At 36.1% G+C, this 24382-nt stretch overlaps 1 protein-coding gene across 4 annotated transcripts in view; it reads left to right on the plus strand.

Moving 5' to 3' along the window:
- Window positions 1-461: 461 nt before the first annotated feature.
- The window catches only part of LOC104693197, a 40327-nt gene continuing 16406 nt past the window's right edge, over window positions 462-24382 (plus strand). Inside the window, exons 1-7 of one of the 4 annotated variants that reach the window (XM_019289616.2) lie at window positions 462-577; window positions 8199-8290; window positions 9297-11816; window positions 14293-14475; window positions 17673-17840; window positions 19542-19643; window positions 22957-23067. In XM_019289616.2, the coding sequence (XP_019145161.1) occupies window positions 8233-8290; window positions 9297-11816; window positions 14293-14475; window positions 17673-17840; window positions 19542-19643; window positions 22957-23067 (3142 nt within the window). In that variant the 5' untranslated portion in view covers window positions 462-577; window positions 8199-8232. The other 3 variants (XM_019289615.3, XM_019289617.2, XM_019289618.3) reach the window with 3 other exon arrangements.

Below are 24382 nucleotides of genomic sequence, written 5' to 3' on the forward strand. Positions count from 1 at the left end.
TGCATATTTTATCTATTTTCATGATAACTTTCAAATAATAGAAATAGTAGCTTAATGAAGTAGGAAAAGATAATTAGGTCTTTGAACACAAACCAAAAATTGATACTTCTGATGAAGCTGTAATCTTATGCAATGTAATGACATTTTACGTAAATATAACACTGGTTATGATATTTTTACAAACTTTGCATTTGTCCCAATAAACATACTACTTTTAACTCATTTTTTGTGCTGGATATATGTAAATGTGTGAAAAATAGAATCATTCCAGTGTTGATTGTATAATATGAACATTAGGTTTTATGTAGGAGCATTGTCAAGTCAATAAATGATTACCTTGAAGTCTACAACATGTGAGGGAAAAACGGGTGGATGTCAACAGGCTGATTAAAGGTAGACTAGTCATGATGCTTCATGGAATTAAATATACTAATCAGATTCTGAGCTTAGCAGACAGAAATAGAAAAAGAAGTGGAACAAGACTGTGAACATTGCTCCCTCTTTTATCTTTAATTTTAATTAGGTAATCTGATTGATTAAGACTTTTCAGACAAAGCTGACATTTTGTAGCCACTGGGTAAGTTTAGTTGTTACTTTTATTATCTGCTTTAGCTGTAAAGAGTTAAATAACTGGTAGTCTTTTATTGCTTCAGTGATTTGAAGGATATGTATATACTGCATATCACTGCTGACTGGGTTTGACGGTACAGAAGGGGGTAAGTCTAAAGAAAAAAAATTTGAACTTGTTACCCTATTAAGCCTTAGCAAGACGGCCAACCCATCTTTCATGAGCTTAGAAAAGCAAACTGTTCACAGACAGTCCGTAAGAGCAGGCATCTGAGGAAAATCAATATTGGCTAGTAGCAATGGTAAGTATAAACTTTTTTTCTTAAAATTAGGCTCTTTTAGGTAGTATTCTGTAGGTACTAATTGTTACAATTTATCATAGCTGTTACTAAATATGGGAATTCTGCAGATTTTTTTCACAGTGAGAAAATATGACTGTTTTCCTAAATGATAGATTTTTAAGATGGATATTTGATTCCTTAGACTGTATTGGTTATCTTATTTTAGCATATAAGTACTTAAAATTTCATGGTATATAATTTTGGAAATTAAAGCCTCTCTCAATGAAATTGCATTTGTTAGAAGTACTGTCTTTCTGCAACCGGTATTTCACATTGGAATATGAGGAGTGCTGTGATAAGACTACAGCATTAGCAGTCAAGAAGGAATATTAAATGTTACATATTCCTTTTTCAGCAATTAAATAATCCTGGATAGTAATTTTTTTTTTCTCCTACTATTTCATCATCCTGCAAACTGAGCTACCTTTGGTAAAGTATGTCCATATTTCTTTCTAAAGAGAGAAGCATTCCAGCATTCAGCTAAGAAATGTAGGTATTTTCTCAAGACCTCTGCCAAAGCTAAAAAAGAGTGAATGAAATAAGCATCTCAAATTCTTTTGTCATTCTAAATCTAAATTACTCCTTATTTATTCTGTGTAAATTGCTCATCTGGAGAAAGTGACCCTGGAAACTGCATGGTCAGAAAATATGGTGTCTTAGTTTCCCCATTTTGGACACCAGAAATCAAACGCTAGAAGTTAGGATAGGGTGGTGGATTTTGGCCTTATTTCCCTTGAAATGGAATATTTTTCATACATAATTGTAATTTGTATTTTATAGTCCCAGGCATTTTGAAAATAAACTACCTCGTTTTCAAAGAAAATTGTTATACTGTACGCCTACTGTGCAGGGTTTTTTTGGTGAGCTGATTTTCATGTATAATCAAATACTTCGAATTTACCTGGTTTCTGTTAAGATGGGTGAGCAATTCTGAAGCTCAAAAAAACCTGAAGTAATTCAGATACTGAGAAAGAATTATAGTATTACATTGACAGTAACATCTTTGACTATAGAAATTACGTTTCATTATTGAAAATGGTTGTGTGTTATAGTGAGATTTCTGCTAATTTCATGACCAATTACTGCATCACATCTGGAGGGTATTTCCCTTACTTGATGTCATTTTTGGTATTGAAAAAGCACAAATTCCATAGCTAGCACTCTAAATATCGGAATGACAAACTCACTGACATGAACAGGCTAATCCCGCTAATACCCAATTTAGGAGGTTTCCTGTGGTCTCTAAAATAAGAATAGCAGAGGTCCAACAATGTAAACAGAAATGGTGGTTTATGTGATTTTTAAAATATGTTTTCAGAGCTTCTGATGAAGAAAAGTTATTTTATGCAGTAGAAAAGGGATGTAATGCACAATGCATCAATAGAGAACAAATTCTGTTCTCTATTTACAAATATGTTTTTACTTCTATGATAATGAATATATGAACATCCATTGCAATAAAGTTGAAATATTCATTATTTGTGTTAAAATCATGATGGAATGTTTTATGGAGCTTTTACAGCACAGAGGCTACCTACTAGTTTGTTGCCGCGTAAGGCAGTGTACATTTTAAATGAAGGTAAAAATGAAAAATGTTGGCGCAGAAGTTAAATACCTCCAACATCTGAAATAAATGCATATCTTTATTAATACATTAATTTGTCTTTTGTTAAAAAAGCTCAAAATAATTAGTCAAAAAGCAAGATTACTTAATAAGTAGGCAGCAGCTTTACAGGAAATGAGTTTTACATAAAATTTTGCAGAATTTAAGAGCTGAAACCTGTGACTTCACTTCTCCCTAAAAAGGCAGAAATGCCTGTGTATATACAGCCCATGATCGCTGATCTGTATTTCACTACAACTGTGCTGGCACTTGCATTCTCAGTACTGAGTTAAAATAATCTTGAAAACATTTGACTGACTGCTACTGTAGTAGCATTTTCTAAATCTAAAGTGAAGAGTACCCTGCCTGCAGGGAGACAGCTTTAACGTAATGGAGAGAATAGTATACCTATTATTTCTTTTCAAAAGATGTGTCAAAATCTATTCAACACTTTGTGTTCTGTCCGTTTCTGCTTGTAGAAAAGTCAAAAATAACGCAGAATCTAATTACGTGGAGTTTGGGTTTCCTAAATATGCCGATTTATGGCATAAGTGATATTCTTAGTTGTTTAGACAGTAACCTTCCTTCTGAATCAGAACTGAAGAAATACTGACTGGTGTTTGCAATCTTTTCATGATCTGAAAAAAGAGGATCCTGATTTGGTGTGTTCTATTAGAAGTACCACAGCACATTTCATGAAATAAAATGGTTGATCAATGGGTCCCAGTACAACACCTGGTGCAGATTGATTTCACTGTTTTTATGTGTTTCATAAAACTGGATGCTCTGTTCTCAGAGCCAAGTGGACACTGCCATATATCTACTGAGTTCCATTTGATTGGAACCTGATTCTTTGCAGACATACAGTTCACATTTTTATTAATTTTGCAAAGTGCTATATGGTACTGTTACGGTCCCTGTAGATGGCTGCCCGCTTCCTTTTTCCTGGACATTTTGCAGACACCTTTTTAAAGACCAGTCTTTTCAGGAAAATATGTAGATGAAACTATAAGCAAGTGAAGATAAGATCCATTCCAGCTGAGGGAGAGAGTGAGAAACACTGCTAAGACAGGCGTTTTTGATGACACAGTTTGTATGTGTTTGACATTATAAAACGTTCTTTGACATAAAATATGTTCTACAGTACTTCAGAAATGTGTGTTAGAAATTATTCAAATAAAATACTAGTTGAAGCTTCATAAAGAGAAAAAGGCAAAACTAGAAGGTACATCAATAAGATGTACTTCAATGAGATAAGTAAAAGGTAAATCAATGAGCCCTTTTTGCGAACTCTGTGTGGAACTCAAGATTCTCCTACACAACTTATTCTAATGACATTGTAAATTATCTGTGGGGCATTACCCCAGTGTATGAAAGCTAAAGTAAGGAGTATACAAACCACAATCAGTATGGAGAATAAAAAGAAGAAATCAAGTAGTAAACTTTAGCATTTGCCTAGAGATATTTGAGAATCTCAAATGGCTTTGGAAAATTCTATTTAGAATTTCTATGATTTTAACTGTCAGTTACTTCACTGTGAGGCACTGAAACAGGTCACCCAGAGAAGTTAGGGATGCCCCATCTGTGGAGTTGTTCAAGGCCAAGGGGGATGGAGCTTTGAGCAACCTGGTCTAGTGGAAGGTGTCCCTGTCCATGGCAGAGGTGTTGCAATGAGATGATCTTTAAGCTCCCTTCCAGCCTAAGCCATTTTATGATTGTATAATTCACAAGAAAATTCAGACTTTCGTAATTAGAGGAGTGGAGCTAAGCAGTGAGAGACTGGGCCACACATAGCTGGTAACTTGAGAAGCAAAGTCAAAGCAATGATTAGTATGGAATAGAAGAATATTGTGAAATACAAAGAGACATAATGGAAATAAATGAGAATGAAATTCAGTGTCATTTAGGTCATCTAGGGCAACAGGGACAAAAAGTAGGATTCTGTATCCAAAGGGAGGACACAGATGAGAAGGGTTTAATGTTGTTGAAACACAGAAGGAAAGAGAAGTAAAATATTCTTGTTTCAGAAAGGCTTGTTTTGGTATGCTGTGACATCATTCTAAAGTCTGTGAGCACGGTAGAATTCAGTAGAGAAATACTCAGTGAGGTGCCACTGAAAATATTCATAGCAAAACCTTCTACAACATAGGATACTGAATTATAAGAAAGAGACTTACATTCTAAAATGATAATTTATATTATCCTGAAAGAACTTTAAATATTTTACAAATATATTGTGTCATCACACCATTCCAATTCAGCATTAGCAAATATATTCTCTACATTTTCCTTTCTTTTTTTCCTTCATCTTTTCTGAGTCTCATCTTTGTAAGTTCACTGAACGTTTGTTTAGAAAACTAAAGAACACACATATTTTCACATAAGATGTCCACAAGATAAATATATAAACAAAAAGTAAAACAACTCCTGTGTTTTCAAATATACTTCCAGTTAGTGTTCTGAGGCAACTTTTCCTGCATAACAAGATGAACTCAAAGGCATTATTACAGATTTTTTTTTTTTGCTTTTATTATCACAGAGCTTGTCATCATCTGCATTAACCTGAAGGAAACAGCATTACAGATGTTATCAACAATGAAAACAAACACATTCTAGACAGAGCTTTATCTGTATTTATAGTGTGATATAAATATAAATACAAACATTTCTAGAGTGATCTTTTACTCAAAATTAGGATGTTTTTATTCTGAGCTAACCCAAGCACTAATCTTTGTAGTAAGAATAACCTGTCATGTAAAAAACTATGTCAATGGACATTGGCTTCCATCCAGGCAAGTGCTGAATGCCTCTATTCCCAGCTAAGCTAATTTGGCTAGTGTTCAGCTAGTCTCCAGCAGTGGAAAAAATAGTCCTTAAGGCAAGGTCTTATCCTGCAGTCCTGATGCATTCAACTAATCCTTGCTCAAGTCAATAGGTCTTGTGAGTACGATTGAAGGTGATAAGATTCCTAGTTCTGTGAGCACATCTCAGCCCCAGGACCAATGAAAGAAGAATAGACAAAGACAATGCATGGGTAAAATAAATGAAAAGCGAAGAACTGACTCCTCTTCTGATGTGGTAGACCTTAGAGAAGAAAGGATAAATTAACATATGGAAATGTAGTATGGGCAGCAAAACTATTCGCATAAAAAAATTCTTTACAAAGTTTTTGAAATTTAAGGTATCAACAATTTAACACACTGCAGGTACAGTAAAAATAGTATGTAAATACTATAATTAATATCCAAGAGCTGATAGACTTAATCATAAAATCATTAGAGCTGTTGAAATTAATCATAAGTGAACAGTGCAAATAATTATTTTAATTTTGATCTACTTACTACCAATTACAGAAATTACTAAAAAAATACAGACTAATCATCCTGTTAACTTATATCATAAATATCATCTTCGAAATTAAAGCAAAATCTGTAATCCTACCTCTGTAAACAGCTGTGACCTGTGGCTATTTCTACTGATGATTTCACCTGCCTGCTCAGACTTTTAAATTTTAGGAGGTATTAGATCATTTCCCAAAACCCTGTCATGCAGACAACCAACGCTATCTACCTTCAGTACTTTCTGAGTATCCCACGACACCAAATACACATAAATTTGAGTAGTAGTAGAACTACTGATCATCTCGGATACAGAATTCCTTCTGTGAAGTTGAAATATATTCTACCATTACAAAACCTGGCAAAACAGACACTTCAACTATGAGGAGAAATTGAAATCAGTATGGTTTTCTTTATAACTGATCCACAGTGCTTTCTATCTCCTTCATATTCAAGCTTCTTGCAGTGATTCTTTCTGGTATTTTAGGTTTTTTTTATTTTTCAATCTTACCTTCAACCATGTGAACCTTATCCTCAAAGCCATCATAATTCAAATCCACTGCTAACTGATTACAGACATGCCTATTAATTCTTCACTAAAAGTAAGACCTTAAACACTTCATGTATTAATTGTGTCTCTGGCTTAATGTTGCATTCAGCATTCAGTAAAATTCAGAATTTGTTTAAAGAGTAATCTGTGGTACATACAACTGTTAAAGTAACCATCAAATGTAAAGAGAAACTAAAGTAAAACAGCTGGTTTTGATCTGCAGATAGTTTTTACCAGCATTTTAGCAGTGACAATTAGAAATCACATTTCCTGTATTGAGATTAACCATTGCATTACTGACTATAGAAAAGGGGGAAAAAAACATGAAAATTGAATTCCTAGGGAACAATTAAAAGTAGTATAACAAATGCAAGTAATTTGGAAATACAACCATGAAGGTCAAGAAGGTGAAGGGAAAGGATAAAGCGAAGGGGAAGGAATTGAGTGTGTGGCATCTTCCTTAAGCTGAATGAGGGAATTCCTAGAAGTAAAAACATTTTCTCAGTTGCACCTTAATGAAATACAACTGAAACCTCAACCATAACCATCACATTAAGGATCTGTGTTGTTCTTAAAGTCATAAATATATGCATCAATCTGCAGATCTTACATATGCCATCTTAAATATGAGGCTGCCACTCACAGCATACTTGCATATGTAACTCTTTAAGATAATACTGATTTTTATCTGGAACTGATGGGCACTTGCTCATACTGTACACTACAAATAGTTCTTGCCTCTGTGTCCTTTAAAGCCTTGTATTTGATTTTAAGCTCATTCTTCCTACTGAGAACAGAGCTCAGTTGGCAAGTTTGGCTGTCCGTCAAGCTTTGACTAAAGACTCCTGGAAAAAGGAGAGGTATAGCTTCCTACTGAAAACTGAGTATGTAAACATTCCAAAGTGCCTGCTGTGAAATAAATACAAGACTTTCACAGCCTACCTGCAGTGTCTTCCAAAGAGAAGAGGAGAATGCCTGTATTTTGCAACCAGCTAACGAATGTACACTGGCATATTCAGTCATTTGGGCCTCACACAAACTTAAAATTTTTCAGAAGTAGCAATGACTGCGTCTTGAAAAAATTTCTTCCCAGTTGTTTAGCTAGCTATGTATCACTGCATACAGTGACATGTGACGTGTCTTCAAGCATCAATGTAATTATTTAAAATGCTTTATCCTAATAACAAGATTCATATATCCTCATTATACCACGTAAGTTTGTAGCCTTAAAAATTCACTTGCACTCCTTCCACAATGATGTATTGCATGTTCTGATAAACAAACATATAAAAGATGATTATGACTAATAACACTTGTAGTCATTTGATTTTTCCCAACATAACTCTTACTGATTTTCAAGACCACGCTTATGATGTATTAGGTGTTCATGTATTTCTCACTTCAAAGAATCCCTTCTCATGAGAGGAAAACAATTATTACAAAGTATTTCATTACATGTATAAATAAGATTGAATTTAAAATTAATGCTTAAATCAAAGTATTAATCTCTAAAACTCAGAATCAGATAAAATCATAGACTGTAAAAGGTCACCCACTGCTCCACAGACTTTAAATAAGTATCGGTTCAGGCCCTATAACTGAGACCATGCGACCTCGATTTTAAGCTATTACTTGAAAATCTTCAAAAGTTGTTCCTAAATAACCAGAAGAAGAAATAAATGCATTAGTACGTGCTCTAGAACTTCTCTATTTTTTATTATAACAAGTTAGAAAATCTCAGAGGGCAAAATTATTCCAGAAAAGCTTTCTCATTATCCAATGTTTTCCCTCTCACACAGAAAAGTAGAACACAGATGCCATTGATTCTTAGAAATGAGTAGAAAGAGAAGAAAAAGCTGCAAGAGCAGAAAGAGCTCTGATTCCAGAGAATGTAAGTTTACAGAAATATTTAATACAAAGTAATATCAACAGAAACATATGTGGCTATTCTTAGTTTACTCATCAAGACAGAAATTCACCTTTGTGTCCAAAGCTGTTTGTCAGATTGGAAATATTTACACTTAAGTGTGGGCACATACAGATAAGGTCTTAGTGAGGGTAGGTTTTTTTTATTTTAGTTAAGCTGCTATCCTGGCTATTTCTGGCAAAGGCTTTCCAAAGGTATTGTTGTTCAATTGCCTCAAAATGTCATCATTCTTGGTGTAAATCTCAGTGTTGTCTTAGTTTAATAGCTTGTTCTAGTCCTGTTTAGGTAGATGTCGCTATTAAACTGTTACCCTCTAATGCACATGACCTGTTCTAAAAAAAGCCCAAGCAAGACATAATTTTATGTCATTGTGTGAATGCCATGAAATCTTGCCTAGTACAGCCAAGAAACATCATTTTATTCTACTTAGAATGGGTAGCCGTGACTCACATCTCCTGGCAATGTGCCACGGACCTGCTGTATGATTGTGATAATCAATCCCTTTGTTTGCTCATCTGTAAAAGGATTATAAAAGCAAACTTCCATAGAATTTACCCCAAACTGCAGCCAGGCAGGCAGCGGCATGTTGATTGACCCAGTGTGCTCACAGGAACAAAGTAAATACTAGGAAGGGTAATAAAATTTAAAATGTAACTCTTATTATAAGAAATGGAATTCCTTATCCCCTAACAAAAGCAAAACTTTATTTTAAAAAAGTGCAAATACATTGATTTTCTCAAATCAGAGTGAATTAATGTGGCCCACCCTGTTTATCTGATTTCACTTATCAGGTAATTATGACAAAACAAGTTAATATTGAAAATTTAAAAATAATGTGAAAAATACACTAGATCTTAAAGATAATATAGGCATTTTCTATGAAAAGTGTCTCAAAGCTAATCAAACATTTATGATACTGCTTAACAAATCATGGGAATATGTTTTTTTCTTTTTTTTTACCTTAAATTAGATGAACAGTTGTCACCCACTTGTAAATGTCAGCAAAGTGTAGGAAGCCTTGAAAATAAAGCACATGAGGCCCTGTCTCACTTCACAGAGCCACTGGATGTAAAGGGTGCTGAAGAAGATGGAAAAGATCATGAAAACAAGAATCAGAGTAGCTCAGATGCTTCTGAAGATAGAGACCTTGAAAATGTATCAGACAGTGAAAAAGAAGGGAAGAAGGAAAAGAACTGCCCTCCTAAAATGTTGTCACCTCAGCAAGATGAAATCCTAGCTACAGTAACTTTTGGTGAGTTAGAGGGCTCATTCAAAGGAAAAATTACACTGTGTGGCAAGCCAGACTTTTCAGAGTCCATTAGCTTGACCACTGGAAAAATTTCTGCTGAAGTAAAATACGGCTCTTTTAATATGAGAGTAGAAGTTAGGAATATTTCTTTCTTTGATTCTGAAACAAAAGTTGTGGATGAAAAAAGGAAAGGTTCAAAGAACAAAAAACACTGTCATGAAGGACAGTGCCAGAAAAGTCAGTGTTCAAAATGTTCAAAGTACCAGTGTCCTTCAACTGACCACTCAGCAGAACACAAAGGGAAATATAAAGGATCCTCTAAACGAAAAGTTCAAACTGCCATCAATGAAAGTGCCTCCCTGGAAATTGAAGCAAAAGACATTCAAGTGGAATGTATCAGCAGAAAGAAGACTCTAAAGGTTAACATCAAAGCTGTTGAGCCGGCACAGAGCAAACCATGTAACAGGGAACATGAAGATACATACTGGAGTGAAACAGATTATTCTGTAACAGAGGCACTGTGTAACACAGATTGCGAGTCATCATTTAGCTTTCATGAAAAAGCAGATTATACGTTCCCAGATGGATATACACTTCTCCCTCCACCTAAAGAATTTGCTGACTGTGACGAAATGCACCTGGATACAATTGCAGAAGGCATACCTTCGTACCCTGTTAATAGCAAAAAGGAATCTGACAGTCTCACTACAGCCTTGAGTATTTGGGGGGAAGAGAATTATTTCTGTAAACTTAACACAGAGGACTATGAAGACCACACCAATGAAAAGGAAGATTTTTCAAAGGATAAAGTATTTTTCTCAAAAATAAATAATACTAATTGTCTTGTAGCTATTAATACCTTGCATAACCCAAACAATGGGAAGGAATGTGTTAGTAAAAGCAGTGTAATAGGTGCAGAAAGAAATAACTGTGACATACACAGAGACACAGGGCCAAAAACAGCAAGAAGAAAATCTTTCCCAGATACTACCCTGGATGTACTATCACCAGTTCACCCTAGAAGGGATTCTGGCTTTTATTCACTGCCATCCTTAAAAGTATTGCTTAAGGAGACCAAAGCAGGAGATGTCCGTAACAGGAACTCGCATATTCCTACCGAATATAAGGAACTTTGTAAGTGTCCTGACTTGACCTCCTCTCTGACAGAGCTTTGCAAGTATCCCGACTTGACCTCCTCACTGAGAAATTTGAGAAGTCTTAAGTCTTCATATCAGTACGCTTTCACATCATTTGATCATAATATTACCATTTATCCATCTGAAGATGTCTGTCTAGATGGCACTTGTTTACTGAATGACTGTGCAGACTTTGTGGGGCAAGGTGAAGAAACAGAAGAAACATTAATGGAGAATCTTCATTCCAGTGGTGCTGTACATGACAAAACAGACAACAGCCACAAAGAGCCTCTTGGAAACCTAGCCATGTGGGAAGAAGACTCTGAGTCTACTGAAGCTTTAGATAAAGAGAAATCAGAGTACAACCCTATAGAAAAGCATGTTGAATGGCAGAAAAAAGCTCACCTGGTACAAGTGTCTCCACTTTCTACAAGCCCTTCAGGTGAATTCATTAATGACAAAGAAAGTACTAATTATGCATCTACAGAAAGCATCCCAAAACAATGTTCCGTTTTACAGTTAAATGTTCACCCACCTTATGCAGAGTCTGAGGTAACACATAAAAGAAGAGGGTCAGTACTGACTGACTCTCCAGTGATAACTGGAGAAGTAGAAGAAAGACTTGTCCAAGGTGACCCTACATTGATGCCTGAATGTTTTGGCTCTGCATTAAGGAAAGAACCTAACCTTACCAGCAGTATACAAGAAAAATCCTTGCTGTCATCCTTGCTGTTAGATCCCAAGGAGCATCACATGAATAAAGAATTGGAAAGCCTTTCTGAGGTACAGGACTTACCTGGGGATGTCCTTGTTAAATCTGATTGCCATAATAATTCAGCCCAGGCTTCCAAATTATCTACCCCTTCAGTTTGCACAGAAAAGAAAGAGAATTTCACAGAACATTCAAACATCAAGCAAAGACTGGAGAACTTTTGCAGTAAACAGTCAACTGATGACAGTTTAAGGAGAGAGCCTGGAGCAAATCAACTACCTCTGTTAGTCAAGTCCAACTTTGAAGAAATTGAGTCAAATTTTAAAATAAAAGAAGATTATTATGAGAATGCAGATGTCTCCTCATCATCAGTAAAACAGATTAATCAGAAAGGTAGGTGCTACAAGACTTTTCAAGTTAGTATCACTTACACACCTTTTGTGTAGGCGCTTTTGTGACATCTGTTTTCTTAGAAAATAAATGTGTCTTAAAGGTTTACAATGATATTGTTATGGTATGGTATGTTTGGCCATGGGGTTAAAAAATGCAGTTATTCTACTGAGGATTCTAGTAACCATCTTAAAAAGACAAGAAACCTAAATTTAAAAAAAAAAAAATGCAGCTTTGATCAAGAAGCAGTTTTCTACACTAAATCACCCACCCATCCTGTACATCTAGTGAGAGAAGCAAATACCATTGCAGGAAATAATAGTAAAAGCAGTTGCCATGTGATATGAACTCAGAGCACAAGTCAATGTTTAAAACCACAGAAATCTGGCTTTCAAATCCATGTGACTTATATGAATATTGTAGTCTAAGTACATCTCAGTCTTAATTGTGGCTGAACATTTTCATGGAATGACCATAAGGGATCCTTTAACCTGCTTTTCTCCTCTCTTTTACATATTTGAGAGAACTGCATATGAAAAAGGCTTACTTTTACTAGCTAATATTTTACAAAATTTCTTGTCTTCCTTTATATAATCCATCTACCTATATCCATAACTGGTCATTTAAAATGCGTGTTTTGAACTATAAAAATGTTAAGCCATCCTGGGACATTGCACGCTACAATGTGAGCCTTTTACATATGAGTATCTACACGCAATATGTGTGTGTGTGTGTGGTGTTGAAGTATCACTCCAAACACTAAGTTTATTTTTTTTAACATTAATCAGGCTATATGCAAATATATCTCAGATTTATCTCTCCAGAAGACAATGTTTCCAGCAGATTTGGAGGTTAAGAGGTTTATACTGTTGAAAAATATACATTTTCCTATGGAAAATGTCTTATATAATCCTAGTTAAAAGCATCTGAAAGTTTTTTAAAAATCTTTTAATTCACCATACCTGCAAAAAAGACTGGTATGACCTCCATGGCTGTCTTGTTTGGCATTGATAACGGAAATTTAAAAAATACCTAAAGTCTACATCACTATATAGATATACTACATAGATACATATTGCTATATAGATCAATATCGCAATACCATTATCTCAGTATCAATATATAAAATAAATAGAGAATTTATGAAATGGAAATCTCGATGGAACAAGGTATAGAATTAAGATACTAAAGGAAAACTGCATGCCAAAATCCTTGACTTCTCAGACATTAGACCTAAGTGGTTAAGGACCCAGCACAGAAGTGAGGTGTAGCTATTTCTTTCATTTTTATTTTATTTTCTCTTCTTTTATTCTCTCTTCCCTTTTGCCCTTTGCTAAGAATTATCTACTTGTGTTTTTTCTCATACCTATCATCTCACTTTGGCCCTCTTTTGGTCCAGGGTCATATTTTGACTTTGCTTTACTCCGCAATGCTGTGGAGGTCCTACCTTAAATGAATAAATGTGTACGTCTAGGAAGCAGTAAAAGAGTTTGAAGTTTTACAACTCATTAACATGAATTAAAATCCACTTTTAGTTCAAGAATACCAACCTACTTTGCCAAGACATTAGGCAATGTGGGACTTTCTGAGCTTAGTAATCCAGTGACACTGGAAAGCAAATGTGGCATTTTTCAGCAAAGAGTGAGAACATCTAGAACAGAGGAGAAGAAGAGATGCCACTGTGATAAACAGGATGGGGGAAAGGCAATCTAGAAGTCTCTTGGTGTTCTGGGGACTTCATGATTATCAAAGAGGAAAAGACCCATGCAAAGAGCAGTACAAGGGCACTGCAAGAGATAGGTTTCGTAACTCTCAGCAATGGTCTGGAATAGTGTCCTGGAATGGCCTGGCTCAGTTACATATGTCAGTGATGAAGATCTGGCTGAAGCCAGAAAGAGACTGTACAGCCATAAGTGCACCTACACAGTCCTCCAGGGAGTCTGTGGAGGCTGGACTTTCTCCCTATGTGCCCTTGCCAATGGCTACAGTCACATTTTTCAGAACAGAATATAACACAAAATCTGTTTTCCAATTGTTGTTTTACATGAAATAATAATACAACAAGTTTATTCTGTTTTAACTAGAAAGAAATCTAAACCAGAAAAATCTTCATGCATGTCTTGCAAGATTATTAGTATTCAAATAGGAGTTTTTTATATCTACCTATACTGACCACTTCGAAAATGTATGAGCACGTTAAATAAGATCCATGAGCAATTTACAAGTTTCTGCATTAAAATAGTGATGTACAAATGGCTATGTAGGTATTTAACTAAAGGCACTTGTACTTCCCTCTGCATAAAGGCCTCAATTAGTCCAAAACATATACTTTCTGAATATTTTCATTATTATTTGGTATTTTCATTTATATGTTGGTTAGATTATTCTTGTATTTAGAATGTGGAAATATTAAACAGCAAAAATACTTACATAAGTTGTGTCACATATTACTCACAAACAACATCTGGTTATAACTTAGACTTGAAATCAGAAATGAATAAAACCAGAAAGTTACCTTTGAAGAAAGACACCAGAGCGAGTGACAGCTCCCAGGAAGATGCAATAGACCAGTGGGCCAGAAGACGGAAACAGTTCAAAGATAGCAAAAAATGCAGTTCTACTGGAGGAAGCTCCATAAACAGCACAATCACTGAGGGTTCAAGTGAGTACATTAGTCTTACACTTGTGATCTTTCCCCTTTGTGTGATTGACATTACGACAGGGTTTTCAGCTAAGGAAATTGATCTCCAGTTCATTGAGTGTCTGTGTTAGTTATTATCATGACTAATATGAGACATCCTCTCTCCTTGGTTAAGCAATCAATCTGACTAAAAAAAAGTTTATTCTACCTTGCATGTTCCTGGTAGAACATGTTCAAATAATATGTTTAAATATTAAGACAAACTCTAGGCACAAACATGTAATCATGTGGCAACAGGTTTGAGGTTATAACAAAAATCATAATCCTGATATCTACTTATGTCAAAGCCATGCTGAGCTGGGAGTCTTTCTCTACTCACAAAGGTGCTCCAACTTTAATCCAGGCTTGTTGCCTAGAATGTCGTTCACTGTGACCCGTAACTGTCTCTTTAAGAAATTTGTCACCTTGCCACATGCAAATTCATCAGCTTAACTGCATGGGAAGGAATTTTTAAGATTAACTATTTAGTGAATTTACATTTCATGCAGATGGAGCCACCAAGCAAGGATTGCACAGTCTAGGGGGAACATACATGGTACTTCTTACTTGACGCTACCTCGCCTCCTGTTTTGCTACTTTAGTAATAAAAGAAATCCTTTGTAGAGATGAAGAAATGTGCACTTCCCTGTGGAAATATTTTGTGCTACAATGAGTACTTTTGGTACAGGAAGTTTAATTTGTAGATATATAACCTCCTCTTTGAAGAAGGGAAAATACAAACCTGTAGAAGACTCTGAACTCTAGGATTTCAGCACAGGTCCAACAGATGATAAACTAATATGTTCCATGCCTGTACCAAAGAGGTAAATCCTACATCAAACAGAGCCTCAATTCACTGCCTAAACACAGATTTCAGTTGCCAGCTGGGATACCAAGAGGGACCTGAGATATGTGAACCAGCAGGGAACCCAAGCCTTCTTGAAGTAGTAATTGAACAGCAAGCAGGATACCATAAGGCATCTAATATGGTACGGGGCACCTATATTCAGGTAGGTGAGCCAATCCCTAAGGTTTTAATACCTGTTAACAAAGGAGCAGGAATTTTATTTCACATGGAAATAAAAAAGCTGTTTATTGGTAGCAGTCTTCATTGTTCACCCCTAAAACAAATTCTAGGTCATGGTAATAAGATTAGAAAGTTATCTTGTCAAACCACCTGAGCTCAAAAAAACCTACCAGAAGTTACACACATCAGAGTAAACTGTTCCTTGATTTCAACAGTAATGTCTCTTGAATATAAAGCTGGACCATAGATTTTACTAAGTCAGGCATATGTTGGTTTCATAGAGAAGGCATATATATATTTTTAAGAAAACAAGTCAAAAAAGAACAAGTTGCAAGAGCTAGAATTGCTTTCCTTGAGACAAAGCTTTGGGTAGCACGTGGCATAAACCCAAAGTGGTCTCCAGAACAGGTGACTGCGCAGACAATTCTGTCACAGATTTTCACATCTAGTAATTTTAGATAGTATGCCACAGGCCTGAGACTTCTGTCCCTTTTTGTTTGGTAGCTAGACTGTTCCCTCTTGTTCACAGACTTGAGACAACTCTGATTGACATATGGAAGCAGCAGCTCCTAACATTCTTACGTCCAGCATCTGGGAAGAATTTCAGTGCACTTGTTTGTGACATGCCTGTTTGACATCTGTTCCAAAAACTCAAGGAGAGAAGAAATGTTTTGGCATAATTCCATACTGTCAGCATGGCAGCATCTATAGTTTTGCCTATTTGTTACATTTTAACCTACTCTAACTCTACTACAATTATAAAAATACAGCATTAAACTGGCAAAATACTGTACTTTACTGAGTTGTTTGGTGCTAGTCTAGGTTTTCTTAATTTACGCATTCATGGTAGCAAGGTAAAAGGAGCTTTAAACATATCAGCATAGTAATATTTATTTATTTGTCTATTTACTAGTAGCTTTTTATGTAATTAAGTACGTCATTTCATACTTTCTGCATAGTAAGGGAGAAGACAGTGGATGTGGAATATTTGTCTAGACAGACACAATTGACCACATTTTCTAAGTGACAAAGAACTGCCACTTAGACATATTCAGGAAGTGACTTCCCAAACAAATATAACCTTAAATAAAGGTCAATTTTTATCTTCTCTGTTTTTAAACTGGGAATTGTTTTACATCAAACACAGGATAAACAATGCAAACAGATCCTTCCTCCAGCTGCATTAAATCTAGCTGCATTACCAGGCATTTCATACTAAAAGGAACATGATGGTTTTTTCCTCTCAAAAAATTTATATTTCCGGTCTATCTGTTAGCACAACATCTGATGATATATATTTATATATGACTTTCACCATCCAGTCTTAGCTTTGAAGTTGCAGCTCCTGGTCTACTTGGGATGTTGTCAGACTATTACACAGGCTTTTTCTTTACATTCAACTTGCTGTTTATAACCTGTCGCAGCCAGCTGCCTGACATCCTATTGCCTTAAGCGTCTCAACGTTAGCAGAGAACTAGAGTTCTCCATCTCCATGTGAACTCATTGCAAGACATTGTGAGTGTAAATTACTATAAAAGATGAATCTGAAAATCCTCAGGATAACACATCATACAAATATTCAACAGCCTATGAGGGAACTAGCCAGAAGTTCTATGTTAAAAGGAAAAAAACACCTTATTTACAACAAACTTACTTCCTTACCTCCTTTTTAACAAAACTTCACATGTCTGGAAGAGATAAGACTAAGCAAACAGCAAATACGGTCATCAATGCCCCTGTCACAGAAGATACTTTTCGTCTTCTCTTTTGTCTTCTGATACGCACTGAACTCATACCAAATTTCTAGAAGATTTGTTTGATTTCCTAATCAGATGGGTCATATAAGATAGCTTAAGAGCTAGGTACAGCCAGATGTATCTTAAAGAGGTGCAGCTCCTGTTTTGACCATTTGCATTAAGACTTCACTTCTTACTCAAGCTGAACGTGCATTAGCCTCCAGTATTGTGATCTTATATTTGGAAATCCTTGCAGACTTCTCCTTTAACAGCAACAAAATTGAGAACTCAGTACAAACATTACAAAGAGTTCATTAAGCTTGTGGTGATTCTTCCATGCTGACTGGATGAGGTCTCTTATTCTTCATGCATTTTCCCTATTGACATAACTTTTACTTGCTTTATCGTCATGACAGTAAATTCAGAGGATGCTCGATCAGTAGATCTGGGACTATATTCTGAAAATGAGGACAGAGGTTTTTATACAGAAAACTTTCATTCTGCTTCCTGGGTTTTCAGAGGAGATGATGTCTCTCCAGATAACAGCCCTAGATGTCTCAGCAAAAGACCTAGACCAGTGGCAAGTAAGTTGGCTAGAGCAACAGGTAATAAATGTCATAAAAATTTATTAATTTTGGGCACTCTGAGGATTTCAAGGGATTGACATTTTGGAGAAGGTGCTGGTCCCTTATGCTTAAGACAGGAAAAGGAGCAACCCAAGAATCAAAAAGATTATTTAAAAAATACATAAGTAGTTCTTATTTAGCTATTGTCTTGCAAAATACCATCATTACTTGATAAAATTTTAACTGGTAAAAGGTTATAACTAAACCTCATGAGATAATGGTAGAGGAAATGTAATTCCATGACTTCTTCAAGCATGGCAAAATCACACTGAGATATTTATAAAGTATTACAATGGACATAAAATCTGTTTTACATCAAACTTTCAGACATAGTCAATCCAGAAAGAAAACAGTCATTTGCTATGAGTATGAAGGATTATTCTATTTGTAGTTTAAATCTGTGCAAACAGATATAGTGAACAACTTTTTCTGGGGGATGGGAGGTTTTCCTCCACTTTGCAGTTCAAAGAAACACATGAAAGTTCAAAGAACTAAGACAGGCCAAAACACCCCTGTGTTTTATTTATTTATTTATTTATTTATTACTTTCCAGTAAATTGTTCTTTGTTGGAGCTCATAAATCATTCAGAATATGAGAGAAGACAAATGTGCTCTATAAGTCTTGTGATATGAAAAATTTCCCTTAACATACATGAGAATATTCTGGAAAACCATTTTGGTTGCTTGTTCTCCCAGGGGAGAGCTCAGAACTTCCGCAAGATAGTTAGTCAGTATTGAAGTATCTGTTTTGTACAGAAAACATCAATTGGCCTGCTGGTAAAGTAACCTTTAAAGCAATTTCTGTCTTCCAAATAATACACAATTTGAAAAAAAACCAGTTGTCATAAATTGCTGTTAAATTGGCCTCCATTAAGAAAAAACACAGTAAGACAGTCAAATGATGAAAAACAGACACTCCAAGAAATCCAATTTACACTGAAATCCTTCATACACATAAGATTTGCTAAAGAACCAGGCTCTTTAAGTCACAATAATAATACCTATTAGACCCTGAGAAAAAGATGGAAGTTTACAATTAGACCCTGATATTCCTTTTTACTGAGGCTTATCCCGTTAAGTGTTAAATTCTGCTGAGTTGAAAGGGTTTTCAGCCCCCCTTGGCAGAAGATGCCACTGTGGTTGGGGAGGTTGGACTACAGGATTGGAAGGCAGTGTGAGTGTGGAGTGGAAGGAAAAGCAAAAGGAGAAGAAACAACTATCCAAAAGATAGATACCTTATGAAATATAAAAAGAATGAAACAGATTTACAAGAAACAGATTTAAACCCATTTGGTAAATTAGAGTGTATTTTGTATTTGCAGCATAGAGGTCTGACACAGAGAGCATGAGTGTTTTTCTCTCCCAGAACACAATCAGTAGAGTGGAATACCTGAATATTTCAGCTCTTCATTACAAAGTCCAGGCACTTAATTCAAAATGCTGTTTGCCTGTGCCCTAACATGAATGATATTTGGTCGGTCACAGTGTGAGTGGTGTCACTGTCTGAGGCAGCAGTAAACAGCCAGGAGTGATACTGAAAGCACCCCAACCACTAGCAGAATAAGTAACATTCAGTGCCTACAAAAAGTTTTAAAAACAGGCTGCTGCTTATTAAATTGAATGTGTAGAGAAAAAGGGTATCTTTCTTCCTATTTCCAGTTCGAGAAAGAACTGTGAAGATTGCTAAAGGAACTGGCAATTACCCTTGGGGTTTCAGGATCCAGTTCTCAAAGCCTATCCTTGTGACTGAAGTTGATACAAGTAAGTTGTGTTTCTACTAGTTAATTTCTCCTGTGAAAATATATTAAAAAAATATATTATCCGATATAATGATATTATATGTATCTACATGATATGAGCTACGTAGTATAGAACATCTGCTTTATATTAATTTATAATATACATGTACACAATAATTTCCATACTTAGTGGGTGCACAGTGTTTAATAGCTCATGAACTGCTCATGAACAACTGTCCTAGAGCCCCACTATCCCTAGGGGTAAATCAGACTCCACTGCCTTCTTGCATGTTACTTCATACCGTGTGCACATGCCTGCATTCAGCCCCACTCCAGATGTAAAGTCTAAAACTTTTGTGGGCTGCCATCCATGAGTGACAATAGGCCTTTAAAAATGAAAAGGAAGATGCAGTGATCCTTCTAATATTTCCATAAATCTTATTGACTGGGTACACTTCTGCCTGGATCCATTGAGGCATCTGTCAGTCTTGACAGGTGGGCTGTTAACTTCCTCAGGGATTTATGATGATTGTAAGGAGCCCCAAAAAAACTCCAAAATGCAAGTGAGTGAGAAAAAAAATGGCAGATGATGTTCAACAAAGATGAAATGTAAGATACTGCTTCCAGGGAAGAATGAGCTTCTTACTGTGCCTTAAATAATAGCGTTGGCACTTTCGGTCAGGAATGAGATCTTGCAAGTCACCACTTAAAGCTCTCTGAATTCGTTGGCTCTGTGCATAATGTCAAGCTTAGAAATCTGGCTAAAAGCTGACTCAGTCAGTAATTGCAGAGAGAATGAGATGCAGGCAGTCAGTGTCATTTTACTGCTGCCTAAGACCTTGGCTCATCCAAATCTAGAGCGTTGCTTGCTGTACTGCTCTGCATCTCAGGGCAGGAACAGCAGAATTAGAGAAGGAGCAGAAGGTACTGGAGACTGTGATAGATTCTTACTAAAAAAGCAGATACTATGCAAAACATCCCATAGAAAGAAGGCTAGAGCATGCCTTCTGGCAAGGCATCTGAGAATAGCTGTCACCATTACAAGCCTTATGTATGAGGTTGTCTATCATCTTGACAACACTGGGAAAGCTTGTGAATTCAGAGGCCTGTGAGTTCATAAGTTCTTTACTTAAGTACAAATAAAATCATTGGTCATGCATACAGCAGTAACTCTAACACTTACCGATTTATCCCTACTAGTTAAAATGAAATATAGCTACTCACATTTTATATTACTCTTTTGTTTATTTGTATCCTGTTTTCAAAATGCAGTTGCTTTAGAACAGTGACAACATTTAAAAAAATAGTTTTTTTCAGACAAACTTGTAGAATTATGTTTTCTCAAAATGTAACTCATTTCATTAGGAAGAAATTCTTCCCTGTGAGGGTGGTGAGGTATTGGCACAGGTTGCCCAGAGAGGCTGTGGATGCCCCATCCCTTCAAAAGTTCAAGGCAGGGTTAGATGGGACTTTGAGAAACCTAGTCTAGTGGAAGGGGATTGAACTAGATGATCTTTATGGTCCCTTTCAGCTGAAACCATTCTTTAATGAATATTTTAATAGTATTTTACAGACCACTTATGGTCATAAAGTCTTGAGCATTCATATGGAATGCTCAAGGCCAGCACAACCCAAAACATTCTGACATTTGCAAATTTCCAAATAATTTTTAATACACATAAGAGTGGACCAGCGTTTTATTTTGCTTGTTTATTGTCAAGCTTTTACTAATCTTATCCCTACAATTTCTAAGCATTATCAGAAATACACTGAAGGGTCACACTTACTGCATCATGGGGTACAAAATCTTTAAAAGCATACATTAATGAAGGCACGCTGAGCCAGGGGGAAGCCCTGGAGGTCTGGCTGCACCCTCACCGATAGCGATTCTGCAGGTACCAAGAGCTCCTCACCCGAGGGAGCTAGTGCCAAACTAGGCTGTAAAGGCATGCAGGCAGAGGCAAAGAAGAAGGAGGCACTTCCATATGGATTTCATGAGCAGATCTATTCCACGTGAAGGATCAAGGACAAAGAGCAGGTTTAAACAAAGGGTCCAGGGATTTTATAGTAGAAGAGAACGGGGTGGAGAAAAGGGAGATAGCCAATAGGGAAGGGAGAGAGGGGAGGAGTTCACAGGGAATTAACCAATGGGGAATGGTTGTAGGAGGGGTAACAGGGAACAACCAATGGGACATCAAGTAACGCAGAACTTTCCAGAACTAATACATAATCAACTAAGGGAATAAGTATTTATGAGCTTATACATAAAACTAGGAGGGGAGACTAGAAAGCAATCAACTTGCAACAAGCAAATCAGAGAAACAAAGGATTGTGGGGACACGCCCTCACCATAGAGGTTGTCCTTAAACATCAGTGCCTGACTACCAAACTCAAATTCTGTTGTTCCCTCTGGGGTCATTGTGGCCACAGCCACTTGCACCGCAACACATTAAATGTTAAGAACATGGAATAATATTTTCCAAAAACATTCTTTCACAGTACATTAGGAATGCTTATTTATAAACAAGAAGATAAATACTGTATCTGAGAAATTTGTAACTGGGATTTAAGTAACGTGTGTATTGGTGTCCATGAATAGAACATATTTATCATCTCACTAGTTTGCTTCCATTCCTGGCTGGCATGTGTCTGAGCACTGTTTTATTAGGAATTAATGTGCTATAAACAAAAGGTGATGCATTAAAAATCTGATTCAGTTCTTCCTTCACTGGGACCTTTTTTACTTACCATGTAATTTCTTCCTAAAGCCAAAAATCCTCAAAATGCTATCTCCAAATTCTATTAACCAGCAAAGAAAAATATCAGTACAGAAGGTACTCTTTTGGGGTTAAATTCAAAGTTTATCAGAATAATAAATTATTTTTTTCTATTGACTCGACTGAGCTTTGCGTCAGATTTTTGTTTGCACTTCAGGCCAAAATTCTCAGATACTGAAATGTCTATTTGTATCTAAAAGCATTTAAATCCTAATGGCATTTTAAATGAAATTTCTCCACTGCCAGTGATTTTCTAGGGCTGCATCAGTATCCAAACACTGAAGCTTCATTTACAGATGAGTTATAGGTTGCTCAATAAAGCTTGTTCCACCTCCAAGCCAACATCATGAAAGCCTTAAAACATAATCCTTGATTGGTTGAACAGATACTTGTTTTCCTAGAAAAGCATGATCATATAGACACGCTTGATATCCTAGTTCTAAATAAATTTTTGGGGGGGGTTTGTTGTTGGTGGTGGTGGTTTGGGTTTTTGTTTGCTTCTTTTTTTCTTTTTCTTTTTCTTTTTCTCTTTCTTTTTTTCTTTTTTTAAAATTCCAGATAGTGCAGCTGAAGAAGCAGGGCTACAAGTTGGGGATATTCTGATAGCAGTCAATGGAACTGATGTCACCAGCATGCCACATTCAGAAGCTGCCAATCTGGCAAGGAAAGGTAATTCCGAGATCACAATAAATTAAATGAATGGGTCAGATTTCCTGTTTAATGCTCCAGATACGTTCAGACAAATTGGGTGATGTATGCAACAAAATCTTAATTAATAGTTTAATGCATTAGTATTTAATACAGTAGTATTGCTGAGGCCACTTTTTTATCTAGACCTTGTTTTCTGGACACATAAGAAAAACATTCCCCTAAGAGCATGTGACAGTAATGGTTTTGGCTCTCCTGTTATAAAGAAAGTGACTACGAAAGTCCTGAAAGTGATTGTAGAGGCACAAATGCCTTATTTATGCCTTATACTTCCTCGGGGAGAGACTTCACATCTTCCTTCCAGTTCTCTGTCGCCAAGACTTGAAGTCTAGTCAGGAGATCAGAGAGTTTATTTCATGAGGCATCCTTTTGCACCACCACAGAAACAGAGTCAACGATATTTGTCATGTACATTCTTCCTAGAATTGTAATGATTAAAACCCAAAGATAGCCACATTTGCATGCCAAAAATTAATTTCCTGCCATTCCCTTATTTATGCCAGATAAAGTTTTGACAAAGGCTTATGGGAAATTCAATAAATTAAAATACTTTTAGAAGACAGTGACAAATTTAACTTGGCACGTATCATGTTCTTTAATTATACAGGTGCCATTCACACTGTTATATTTAAGAGAATGTTTAGTGTTTTAGCAGAGAAATCTCTGATTACTGGTATTTTTAACTCCTCAGAGAACACCCTGTGGATTACATCTTGGGACACCAACAGCATTCCCGAAGTCAGGTGTCCCCAAAAAAGAAATCCAGCAAATGTTTTGCAGATAACATAGTCATAATCATAGTCACATTTCTCAATATGCCTTCAGGCATTACCACCTGCTGCTTAGCATTGATATAATCAGAATTTTAGGCCTTTAGGGTCAAAATCATAGATATATTGATACTGTCAGCAAATATTGTGATGTTGCATCTCATTGATGATGAAGATAACGTATTTTTTAAAATCTAGCAATCCATCATCTCTTCTGAGTGCTTGCCTTTTGCAAATGATAAGTAGATTCTTTAGCCCAGCTTAGGCTCCAACAGCCACCCTCCTCAGTGAGGGGCACAGAAAAGGTTAGAATATTCCAAGACATGGAAAATAAAGAATTCTCAAGTGCATGTGTAAGATGACTGAGACTGAAGGTGCCCGTAAGAGCATTCGTAGCAATTTTTGGTTAAACCTCAATTTATGTACACCCGTTTGAGGAAGGAAATTGAATTACTTTTCCTAACTGATAAAACACACAAGTAGCAAAGATGCTTCTCACAAAGATA

The sequence above is a fragment of the Corvus cornix genome, chromosome Z (genome assembly GCF_000738735.6).
Source record: "Corvus cornix cornix isolate S_Up_H32 chromosome Z, ASM73873v5, whole genome shotgun sequence".
Classification (NCBI taxonomy): Eukaryota; Metazoa; Chordata; class Aves; order Passeriformes; family Corvidae; genus Corvus; species Corvus cornix.